At 42.5% G+C, this 13,112-nt stretch overlaps 1 protein-coding gene across 7 annotated transcripts in view; it reads right to left on the bottom strand.

Moving 5' to 3' along the window:
* MTSS1 (MTSS I-BAR domain containing 1) overlaps positions 1–13,112 on the bottom strand; it is a 227,052-nt gene that overhangs the window by 194,828 nt on the left and 19,112 nt on the right. For all 7 annotated transcript variants that reach the window (XM_036765291.1, XM_036765265.1, XM_036765277.1 and 4 more), the window contains exon 2: positions 1,118–1,179. In XM_036765291.1, the coding sequence (XP_036621186.1) occupies positions 1,118–1,179 (62 nt within the window). The remainder of the gene's footprint in view (positions 1–1,117; positions 1,180–13,112) is intronic.

Raw genomic sequence — 13,112 nt, 5'->3', positions numbered from 1 at the left:
CAGTTGGTAAACAGTTGTCTAGAGGCCTGACAGATCTGGGGGGAGGGGCGGGGGGAGACAGGCTCATTCCATTCAACTGTAAGGGAACAATGAATCTCTTCATCCCCAGTCCGTCACTCACCCTGAATTGCTGAGCTAAGAGTGCTTACTGATCACTCTCTCTGGTAAACCTGCCACCACAGAGGCTTTTTATTCACCAAAATATTTAACTAGTAGGCTCACTAAGAAACCTTATTTCTAAACTCAAAATAGGTCAATAAAATCACCAAACACAGTGAATGAAAATTACAGAAATAAGTATTTTAAAAGAGTCGTGTTTTAAATGCTTTAATTAATTTAAATGATGGAAGATTTTTAAGTAAGCATTTCTATTTCACATCAGATGGTATTATAAAGGTTAAGTGTGTATATATTTCTATAAATATTTTATATTAAGGCACTGAAAAGCTTGCCATAAAGTACTAATAATAGCAGTTACATTTACATGGCACTTTTCAGTTGGCAAAGCGCTTTACAATACAACATCTCATTTGAGTCTCAGGACAAATCTATGAATTAGATGCTATTACTACCTCTCTCCATTTACAGATGAGGCGACCGAGGCTCAGAGAGTTTAACTGATTTGCTGAGAAGTGTCTGAAGTGGGAGTCTAAGCTAGGTCCTCCTATGTATGAGTCCAGACTCCTATCCACTAGTCCTTTCATTCTCTCTTCTATCTGTTAATAGTCCTTTATACTTTTCACAATTACATCATTTCATATGAACTTCATAATGACCCTATAAAGTCGACACAGCAAGAATTCAGTGTATGAATGATGGGGAAACTAAGTGAGTTTCTGTAAGTTTAATGGTTAAGCCACCGATTAAAACACCAGTCTCTTGATTCTTAGGGTCCAGTGCCCTGTTCATTAAATCAGACTCTTAGGTTGATAGTACATTTTCATATACTAACCCCTAATATGGCATTAATTTAAGAAAAAGTTACAATATGTTCTATATACTTATGTATGCAACATTCAAATTACTTTTCTAATGATGCCCTAAGCATGTCCAATCAGCCAAATGGAAACAGCAGTTCTGGGACAGCCTGGAAGAAAAACGATCTACTTTCACTTACCGAAGCTGGGACTGTAGCTTTCCTGCTTTGTTTATAAAATCTTCCCAAACTGGATAGCTCCCCTAAAACAAAACAAAGTCATCACTCATTAATTTTTTGTTAGATATAAGATTCAAAGAACATGTAATCTCTAAACTTCTGGGGAAGGAAAAGAACATATTGCTATCTGACTATTCGATATCTCGATGTGATCAAATGTTATCTAAGACTACAAACTCTTCCGTGAGTCAGGCTTCCATTTTTTTTTATTTATAAAATAAGGGGCTTGGATGACATAAGCACTAAGGTCCTTTCTAATTTTGATCTTGTGACCTTACAATCCTAGATGTGCCCTACAATATTCTCTCTCTCTCTCTCTCTCTCTCTCACATACACACACACACACTCAGGACCAAACACACAGTGTCTCAGACTTAGATTTGCAGAGGTTTTTTTGTTTGTTTGTTTGTTTGTTTTTCCTGGTCCAGATCACTTCAGATCTGCAACTGCTTATCTTCTACAGCTTACAGTCTTGGAGAGTTTCCTAGGGAACTAAGAGGCTAAATGACTGTCAGGGTCCCACAGCCGATATGTGTCAGAGGCCAGCTTTCTATCTACCATATCATACTGCCTCTCTTACAATAGTAAATATTTAATAAACACAGTTTAAATAAAAGTCTGGTGTAGTACACTGGATACAGGACCAGGCCTGGAGTCAGAAGACCTGAGTTCAAATCTAGCCTCAGATACTCACTAGCGGTGCGACTCTGAGCAAGTCACTTAAAACCCAGTTTGCATCAGTTTCCTCATCTGTAAAATGAGCTGGAGAAGGAAATAGCAAACCACTCCAGAAACTTGGCCAAGAAAATCCCAAAAGGGGTCATGAAGAGTTAGCTAAAACAACAGAAACTGAAAGTCTGGAATGTTATGAGAGCTCAAAAGTTAAGTGGATTAGGGTGACCCATTTAGTGTAGATTTAAATGTGAGGGTTTACAAGTTTCAGCCCACACCCATCTGGAATCATAAATCGAGGCTAAAAGAGAACTCTGACCTATCATAAACCAACCTCATTTTACAAATACGGAAATGAAGCCTAGGAACATTAAATGACTCGTCCCAACAATCAGACAGATGGTAAAGCCTCAGAAGCAGAATTTGAACTCAGGTCATCTGATTTCTCTCTCCACTGTACCATCTTGCCTCCACATCTTACAGCCTCCTCATTTCTTTCAACTTAGGGGCATAAAGAGTAAAGCAAAGCCTCACTTGTTATTCATTTATAGACCACACTCTGACCAGTTTAACTTTAGGGTCAAAATTCAAAGGCCACAATTTTCTTTCAGCTGGATGCAGAAGCACAGGCTTGTCTGTTTCCCTCTCTAATCAAACAATTTGACTAACCTTTACTAGGCACCTCTGATGCACTGTATTAGGATGCTGAAAATTCAGAAGCAGAGAAAGGGTCTTTACCACCCTCAAAGTGCTTAGATTCTACCAGAATGTCCTTCATGGTGGAGAATGAGACAAGGGATACAAGGAAAGAGGGGTCCCCACCTTAGTAAGAAAGATGGTCAAGACTTGAGAGCAAAAGATTTCCCACACACGAGGAAAACTCAAAGGAAAGGACTCCTACAAGGAGAAGGCATCCAGAGAGATGCACAAGGCCACCTCGCACAGGGAAACGGGAGGAAGACAAGCAAAGACCATCATTCACAACAGAATCTTGAATGTAACACCTGAAAGTACTAGGATAAGTCAGTGTGCAAGCATTTATTAAGCATCTATTGGGTACCTGGCCTTGGGCTAAGCACTGGGGACCTTGGTCTGAAACAAATGAGAAAGGCAGAAAGGAGGGAGAGAGGGAGGGAAGGAAGAAAGGAAGGAAGCCTTTATTAAGTGCTCACTATGCGCTAAGCCCTGTACTAAGCACTTTACAAATATAATCTCATTGATCCTCACAACCTAGGAGGTAGCGGCTATTATTGTCTGCATTTTACAGATGATAAAACTGAGGCAAACAAAGGTTAAATGACCCTCCTGGGGCACACTGCCAGTTAAAGAGTCAGAAACTTTCAGAGTTTCCTGTTTTCTTAGAGAACTCAAAGACCAATGTTAATTAAAATTCTTTTATAAAATATTTTAAATCAGTGAGGAAAACTACTGTAAAAGGGCTGAATGATCTACCCAAGACAATTATCAGAACCCAGAAGCTCCTCCAGCCCAGTCCCATGCTTGCACCCTATCCAGCAAAGCTATCCTGAGACGGGCTTCTCTGTAAGCAGACTGGGGCTAACGCACAAACGGCAGTCCAATCAAAGTTGGGTGCACCTTGCCAGACAATATGTCTGTCACCCCTAAGGGTGAGAGATCTTAATACTGAATACTCTGAAATGAAATGAATGTGTACGAAAACATCAAACTTCTTCAAGACAACTCTGTCAACTGTCTCCTAGAGCGTCGCCAGCTTCAGTGAAGTCAGAGACCAAGGAGAGCCCACTCTCTGGTGTATGAGGGGAGGGAACACTTCTCCCCACTGATCTCCCACTCAGGCAGAAGAATGCTGCCAAAAATCAGCATGGGGGAGATTCAGGATATCTGACAGTCGATCAAAGAATGTCATACCCACCTCATGGGTTTTGGCAATATATGATTTACTGGGTTATAAAAACACAATTGCTCAAGTAAGAATACAAGAATTTCCTTTTGGGGGAGAAGAAGGAAAGGTTTCTACTCCAACCAAAAGTGGTTTACTACAAAAACTTGATCAAGGCAGAGGAGTGGGGGAGGAAGACGGCATAAAGGTAAAGATAAAAGGATGAGTGGGAGGGCAGATAATTTTTTTCCCCATTGTAAAGAGATTTCAGGGAAAGTGAAAGGAGGAATATGTGCCTAAGTTAACAATATGGCTCTTGGGTATTTGTCAAGGAAAAAAGACTATGTTTGGAATGTTGCCGGAAGCTCATAACCTGTCTCCAACCTACCTTTCCAGCCTTATGCCCCTTGGAGCATTCGGTGGTCCAGCTAAACTGGCCTTCCCTGTTGGTCCTCACACGTGGCATTCCATCTCTCACCTCTGTGCTCTTGGCAGAAGCACTGCTCCCACGCCTGGAATGCACTCACTCCTCATCCACCCCTCCCCTCTTAGGGGGGTGCCTAGATTTCTCCCATGCTCAGTTCAAGCATCATTCTACTGGAGGCCTTTTTTGATCCCTACCCCACCCCCACCAGCTGCTGGTACCTTCTCTACAATATCACCTTTTATTTATTTGGTCTCTATTTTGTACAAAATCATATATTTATATTTTCCTCCCTTCACAGAATGTAAGCGTGTGTGGAAGAAGCAGAGCTTTTTTTTCTTTTCTTTTCTTTTCTTTTTTTGTCTTTGTAGCCCTAGTACCTACTATAGTATTTAGAACATAGTGAGCTTAATAAATGTTTGCTAAAAAAAAAAAAGAAATACTTGCTAATTGAAGAATGAGCTTAATAAATGCTCACTAATTGAAGCTCTAGAGAGGGCAGAGGCCATGTCTTACCGAAATTGTTTTTTCCCTAATACCAAGTACCTCACTGTACAGAGTAGATGCTAAATGGGGGGGGGGGGAAGAATCCATTTACAGTAATCTGAAATATAGTTACCAGTATCACCGGTCATTCACTTAGACAATTATCAGGGATGGCAGATGCAATCTACTGACATTTCTTATTTAATTTCTATAAAAGTCATCAATAGAAAAAGCAACTTGATTTGGATGGAACATTAAGTGTGGTTTTCATGTGAAACCTTAAAAAAAATCCATGCCCACTCCCCAGCTCCCTGCTGTACTGTGTGCCACTGACTTATGTTCTCTCCTCAGTGACCTTCCAGGATGCCCCCAATCTCTACACCACTTGCCAAAAGAGAGGCTGAGTGAATCTTGGGGGAAATAGATTCCTGTCCTTTGGCCTCATAACTCTAGGCTTGGCAGACTGAAGGGGCTCAGTGTGAGTTTTATTTTCCTTGATTTGGGTCCGTCTAGAAAGTTTTGAAACAGATTTTAATTTTCTCTGTTGAACTTCACAGCAGGGTCTCTGTTGAAATCTTTCATAGCCCCAGGATGCATTACAACTTCTTCCTTCAAACTTGGTTAAAGAGTGCTGTAAGGAACACAGCTTTTAGAGGGGCCTCAGGGACCCAAGTTCAAATCGAGGTGCTTTTTGGTAGGAGTATCTGTGTTCTCAGCACTTAACCCAGTGCGTGTGGCACATAGCAGGTGCTTAACAACGGCTCTACCTATCTACCATCTACCTCTCGATGAATTGCTTAAAATTCCAAGACAAACTGAGTCTTTGGAGGCAAGGGTGGGCCATGTGTCTTCAACCCCAGTTGCAGGGTGGAGGAGATGCTCACTGGTGGTATTACACAGGTCTAGCATGGCCAGGGTTATGATCTCCCAGGCAGCAGCAGAATCCTCTGGGGCTTGTCAGGTCCTGCCAGTCAGTGACATTCCCACCATAGCAGGAACAGCTAACTTGGAACCTCAGAACAATAAGGGAACAAGACAGAGCAAATGAACATGCCCAGAAGCCGGTTCAGCTCCTTGCTCAGACCATCAGGTTCAATCCACAGCAGGGCACTGAAGCCAGGTTCTATAACATTTCTAGGTCCACAGGAGCCTGGACAGCCCATAAAAGTTCTAGGGGCTCCCCAGAGTTCCAACACAGACAAGACCAAGAGCTCTGCCCCGAGTCATTAAAAAAAAAAAACCTGAACCCTCAAGCCAGAGGCTCTGGAAAGGAGCCAAAAGACTTTAATAAGAACGCATTTATACAAGCCCTTAGAAGTGAGGTACACAGGAAAATACCCTGGAGGTCATCAATAGCCACCCTCCCCTCCCCTGTCATTTTACAGGTGAGATAACTAAGGCCTAGAATTGTCCAAAGTCACAGAGCTACCAAGTAGCACGGCCAGAATCTATATTCGGGATCTGAATTCAACTCCTGACTCCAAATCCACAGCTCTTTCAATTGTATTTTTGTTTTCAATGTCATTCAGTAGTTTCGGTCATGTCTGACTCTCTGTGACCCCATTTGGGGTTTTCTTGACAAAGATACTGGAGTGGTCTCCCATTTCCTTCTGAAGAAACTGAGGCAAACAGGATTAAGCGACTTGCCCAGGGTCACAACAGCCAGTAAGTATCTGAGGCCAGATTTGAACTCAGGAAGATGAGTCTTCCTGACTCCAGGCCCAGCGCTCATCTATCCACTGAGCCACCTAGCTGCGCCTTCAACTATTATCATTCCTACTCTTATGAAAGAGGAAGAGAGAACTCAGCAATGAACATATCTTCCATAGGCTGGCAAGCAACTGAGGAAAAATAAGAATACCAATCTTTCCAATGCAAATTCAACATACTTCCCTTCTATCTCCTACTTCCTGGCTTGTGGATGAGAGATTGCCCAGAATTAGGCAATCTTTCAGGGCTCCAGAACAGAGGTTTCCTAACCTAGGGCCTCCTAAACAAATATATCAGAATCTGCTGGCAAATCATTGCCATCATCTTGTCATATTTATATAAATAACACTTCAGCATTCCCCGAACACTTTACACGGATTGTTTTACTTGAACCTCACAACAACCCTGAGACGTAGGTGTATCAGTGTTCCCATTTTACAGATCAGTACACCAAGGATGAGAGCTGTGACTTGCCCAAGGTCACAGAGCTAGCACCTGAGGGAGGATGTGGATTCAGCTGTCTGTGACTCCAGGTACTCCATCCTCAGGGCTGCCTGGCTTGCTCCTCTTTACCTGGGAAACTGGGTCGTCCCCCGCCCCACCACCGCACCAAGATTTGCCAGAATTTCCAAAAAAAAAAATAGCCAACAGTGACATTTTCCCTTTTCTTCTTCATCTTTCCTTCAGTCACCCAGGTTCACAACCTAGATGTCATCATTATCCTTTACTCCTCCCCATATAATTCCCCATATGCAGGCAGTGGTCAAGGCCTGTAGTTTCCACCATCACATCTCTTGTATATCCCCCCTTTTCTCCTATGACACGACCACTACCCTGGCACAGCCCCTTATCACCGCACATCTGGACTATTCCAATAGCCTGATGGTTGGTGTCCCTACCTCAAGGCTCTCCCCAGTCCAGGACATCCCCCATTCAGCTGTCAGACTGAGCTTCCTAAAATGCCAGTCAGACCGCATCACCTCCTTATTCAATAAACTCCAGTGGGCTGGCCACGTTGCTTGAATGCCAAAAGCACATCTGACTATTTTACGGAGAACTCACACAAGGCAAGCACTCACATGGAGGTCAGAAGAAGCAACACCAGGACACTGGTCTCTCTGAAGAAGTTAGCAATCAACTGTAAGACACGGAAGGCGCTGGCACAGGACCGCCCAGCACGGTGTGCCCACATCAAAGAAGGAAGGCTCTGTGCTCTATGATCAAAGCAGAACTGCCATTGCTCAAATTTAGAGACATCGCCAATTCAAATGTTGATATTTGTGTCCAACCTGTGGTAGAGCACTCTGAGCTCATGTTGGTTTGATCAGACACAGTCAGATACATGGTACCTTGACCCTGACATGTGTGACTCTTAACAACTTAGTCTTTAAAAAAAAAAAGATAAAGAAGAATTAACACTGGCACGGTAGATAGACTACCAGCCTTGGCGACATGAGGATGTGAATTCAAATCTGGCCTCAGTCACTTACTAGCTGTGTGACCTTGGGCAAGTCACTTAACCCTGTTTGCCAGCTAGAGAAGGAAATGGAGAACCATGCTATATCTTTACCAAGAATGTCATTTTAGTCCTCTTCAAGAATGAAGGAAGACAACCATTACCTCCAGAATCAACTGTAAAATTATCTGTTTGGCTCTCAAAGCCCTTTCTAACCTGTTCTTCCCACCACCGTCTTTCCAGTCTTCTTACATCATACTGCCCCCCCACCTCCCCTACCCCACAATCTATAATATTATGACACTGGCTGCCTTGCTGTTCCTTGAACACAACCCTCCACTTCTGAGCGTTTTCACCAGCTGTCCTGCCTGCCTGGAATGCCCTCCCTCATCTCTGCCTCATACCTACCCCGGCTTCCTACTAATCTCACCTACAGTCACCCAATCTCACCCAAAGAAAGCCCCTTTTTACAAGAAGACTTTCTCAGTCCTCAATCCTACTTAATGCCTTCCCTGTAATATTACTCCAAATTTATCTTGCTTGTATATAGTCGTTCGCACACTGTCTCCGTTGTTAGGCCATGAGCTCCCGATATCAGGGACTGCCTTTTGCCTTTCTTTGTATCACCTGTGTTTATAATGGGCTTGGCATACAGCAGGCACTTAACAAGTGCTAGCTGACTTGACTACTAGTACTTTTAAAGGTTCAAGGAGTGACAGGAAGTTTCTCCTTACTAAAGAGCTGGTGACCCAACATAGAGACCCACCCCAATCTACTCCCTCCACGTCTGCACTCACTAGAGGGTGGGAAGGACTGCCATCAGGTCTCCAGAGGGTCTGTCATCACCCTGTCACTGACCTGCCATACAACTCTGGGGGGAGAAGTTGTAATCAGCTAGTGACTGAGTTCCCCCACCCTATCTTTTAGCATAAAAAACAGCTTGTGAAAGACTTCTGAAATCCTGAAGTGAAAGGAATGATGTAATCCCACCTATCATTAGCAGCATTCCTGGCCTTTCATTCTCCCACCATAACCCATTAATTAGACTTGTCCATCAATGGGATAGTGACCTTGGAAGCAACCTCCAAATAAAGGAGGATTTAGTAAACAAAATGTGCTTTAGTCTCTTCTGCCCTCAAACAGTCTTCAATTTGTGACTCTTAACAACTTAGTCCTTTAAAAAAAAAGATGAAGAAGAATTAACACTGGCACGGTAGACGACATGAGGATGTAAATTCAAATCTGGCCTGAGTCACTTACTAGCTGTGTGACCCTGGGCAACTCACTTAACCCTGTCTGCCAGCTGGAGAAGGAAGTGGCAAGCCACCCTAGTATCTTCACCAAGAAAACCCCAAATGGGGGCACAAAGAGTCAGACCAGACTCACGGACCACAACAGTATTGATAAAGCGCTTTAGTGTCTGCAAAGAGCTATACAAATACTCTCCCATTTGATCCTCATAACCTTGGGAAGTAGGTGCTATTATTATCCCCACTTTACAGATAAGAAAACTGAGGCAGCAGGACTTGCCCAGAGTCACATAGCCAGTAAGTCTCGGAGACTAGGTCTCTTTCTTCTGTTAATTATCTTCTATTTAGCCTGTATATAGCTTGCTTTGTATATATTTGTTTGCATGTTGTCTCCCCTATTAGACTGTAAGCTCCTCGAGGGCAAGGGCCTTCTTTTGCCTCTTTTTGTATCCCTGCAGCTTAGCACAGGGCTTGGCACATGGAAGATGCTTAATAAATATTTACTGATTGAGTGGTCCTTCTGATTCCAGGCCACTTTGTAGCCTACAGTCTCGTCCTTTTCTCTAACATGATTCGTTTTCATGCTCAATCCATCCTTTGGCGATGAATTCACAATGTGAAACAATATACGAAAAAAAGAACAGAAATGCTTTAATCATGCCTGGTTAGGAGTCTAGAAAAACAAGGGTAGCATGGATTCCACGGCATTATGCCATCTGATTTAAAACCTGGTCAGTTTTCCCTCAAATATGTAGATGTCCCTCCTCTGGGTGATAACAGACAAAACAGGGATGCCAAGTTTCTATTAACAGCATCAGAATACCTGCCTTCTCCCATCCTACTCCCAAAACAGGGACCTGGGATCCCATCCCCTTTAGTGGCAGTTTTTGAAGCACATGCTCCACTCTTCAAATCCATATTTCAAATTTCTTCTCCTCAATGTCTTCCGAGGTTCTCTCTAACAGTCGTATCTTTTGGCTTCTTCTACATGTGTGTTGTGGGTCTGGATTTTACCTGTTACCATCAGGGCAAATTCCTTCATTAACAAACTCATTCTCTTGGCCCACAATTCCTGGCATGAATCAAGCATGGCATTCCTGGCCTGACCTGGCATGACCCATGATTCTCTTCAGTTGCAAGGAAATGAAGCATCCTCAAGCTGCCAATTCCAGGTGACAGAATCATGGATTTTGAGTTGGAAGAGAATTCAGAGGTCAGTTTAGCCTAAGCCCCTCATCTAAAGATGAGGAAAGTGAGAGCCAGGGAAGGACAGGTGAGACAGGTCCTCTGATTTCCCATCCTACACCACGCCTCCTCCTCCAAGCCTGCATCCCTAACACATCAGCCATGCAACTGTCAAGCAATACAAGTCACTCCCACCCCTTAACATTCAAGGCTTCCTCCAAACCACCTCATTAAAGGATATGGTTTTCTTTTCAGAGGGAGCGAAGAAAAAGACCAAACCTTCAGGGACTTTCTCAATTAACATTTAATTATCCACATTTGTTTACACCTTTGCATAACTCGTAAAGTCTATCAACTAGGACGGGTTTCTCAAACAGCTCCACAGATAACTTTCTAGGAGTTCACAAGTAGAGTTAGGAGGGGTTGGTGGTGAATAGGAGGATAGACAGACAGACACAAAGAGAAAAAAAAGAGAAAGAGGGAAGGAGGAAGGGAGAAGGGGGAGAGAGAAATAAAAGAAAGAGGAAGGAAGGAAGGAAGGAGGGAAAGAGAGGAGGGAGGGGAAGAGAGGAAGAGACAGAGAGGAAAAAATTCTTGAAGTTTATCTTGTTTAAAAGAGACAGCATGGATACAGAGTTGGCCTTACAGTCAAGAAAATCTGGGTTCAATAATAATAATGATGATGATAATAAACTAGTAGCCAGCATACTAATAATCACAGAAAGAGCCTTGGACCAGGAACAAGGGGGTCTGGGTTTTAGTCCCAGTTTTGCAACCTTGGGTAAATCATTTGACCTCTGGGCCTCAGTATTGTTGTCTGGGGAAAAAAAAAAACACAGTTGCACTAAACAATCTCAAAGGCCCCTTCCCACTATAATATTCCTCAATTTCAAACTCAGAAGACACTGTATTGGTTTTTAGCACTGCAGACAAGAAACCTCATGAAAAAAAGAAAGGTATTGTGATAATCTTCATATATTTCCATCCCCAATCTCACTGTCCTAATACTTTCTTACTTTAGTATTATTATTTCAAGCTACCCCACCCTTCAACCCTACCCTCTCCTTGTGATACAGTGGAAAGAAGGCTGCGTATGGCATCAGAGGACCTGAGTTTGAATGAAAAAGCATCATGGTATCATAGAAAGAGCCTTACACTGGAGTCAGGAGATCTGAGTTCTAATCCTAGGTCACTTACCTGGGTGACCTCAGGCAAATTGCTTCCCCTCTCCCAACCTCAATTTCTTTACCTATAAAACGAAAAGATTGGACTAGATGACCTGAGGTCTCTTTCCAGCTCTCCAACATCCTCTGTTCCTTCTCCCCTACTCTCCCACTCCACCCCACCATGGATCACTGGCCACAGTGGCTATTTTACTGCTGATTGCTTAACGTGCATCATTAAACCTTCACTGCTTAATTAAGGCCCCATATTTTTCTTTTAATATAATAAGTCTTAAAAACCACTAGGTCTTTTTTAACCTACTTCCTAATACTGATGCTCTCACTCTGCCTGGCATCACTCAAGCCATCCGTTCCCAATATTTAACGATCTCATTCTGGAGACAAAGTTATTTTTAAATGATTTCACAACTCAGGGCTCAGTAGAAATCCCTCTATGCATATATTTTAAAATGCTCAGATTTCATCACTCTTCCCTCATCCCAAAGCTTAGGACCCCCCTTTGCCTAGTTTTACTTAATCCTGGCTCATAAACTCTGAGGAAGAGGGGGAGGATGAGGGGTGGGATATCTCAAAATAATAATAAAATAGGAAAATATTGAGAAAGTAGGATTGGTGGTGGAAGTTTATGAGGATTATCACAAGATTTCTGTCTCCTACGAGGTGCCTTGTCAGCCACAGTAAAAACTAATGGCATAACTTCTGATTATAAGCAGCAGAATTAAGAATCCCCAGAATGTTTAATCTTGGAGGTTCTAAGTCATCTGAATGTATATGACTGCATTATAATTTTGCATGGCACCTTCTAACCAAAGAAATCCAAGCCTTCTTAAGTATTAAACCATTATGAAAAAAGATGCTATCTGCATCCAGAGAAAGAACTGATAAATAGAAATATGTACAGAATTTGACATACATATCTGTGTATGCATACACATACACACAGAGACACATACACACATAGCTATTTGTGTCTAATAGTAGCCATCTCTAGGGTGGGGGAAGGGGCAAGAGGAAGGAAGAAAAAAATTTACATCACTTTATTATATATTTAAAAGGATTAGCAAATTGTACATAATAGATCTGAAGTTTCATATGTAATCATCTTTTTTATTACACTATGTTATGGAAATGCTTATTTTATTCCATAAATTAAAAATAAATTTTTTTTAAAAAGGATTGGAATTGGATCTTGGTGACCATCTGAACATGGTGGCTAACACTTATACACTGCTTTAAGGTTTGCAATGCATTATTATATACATTATCCTATTTGAGCCTCACAACCCGATGAGGCAGCTACTATAATATTATCCCCATTATACAGAAGGGGAAACTAAGGATGAGTGAAATCAAGTTATTTTGCCCTGAGTCACAAAGCTAGTAATTGTCTAAGGTAAATTTGAAGTCAGATTTCTAACTCCAAGTGCAGGGCTTTACACGCTGCGTCACCCGGCTACCTCATCCCGCCATCCCTTTGCTTGAAGACCTACACTGGGAGGGAGTCGTATGAACCTCTCAAGGCAGCCTTCTACTTTCGGCAACCCAGTTATTAGTGAGTTTCACCCTATAGGAAACTTAAATTTGCCTCTTTGCAATTTCTACCTGTTGCCAGAAGGGTATGATGTGGCAGAAGGGAAGGACAAGTGATGGACTGCTCCACCGGTATCTAGACAATGTCAAGAGAGCTAAATGAAGGCTCTGGAATGCTGGGCAGACCTCCTGCAGGAT

Source organism: Trichosurus vulpecula, chromosome 1 (genome assembly GCF_011100635.1).
Source record: "Trichosurus vulpecula isolate mTriVul1 chromosome 1, mTriVul1.pri, whole genome shotgun sequence".
NCBI classification, from domain to species: Eukaryota; Metazoa; Chordata; class Mammalia; order Diprotodontia; family Phalangeridae; genus Trichosurus; species Trichosurus vulpecula.
Note: the sequence above shows the minus strand (reverse complement) of the source record. Positions and strands in the feature narration are given on the sequence as shown.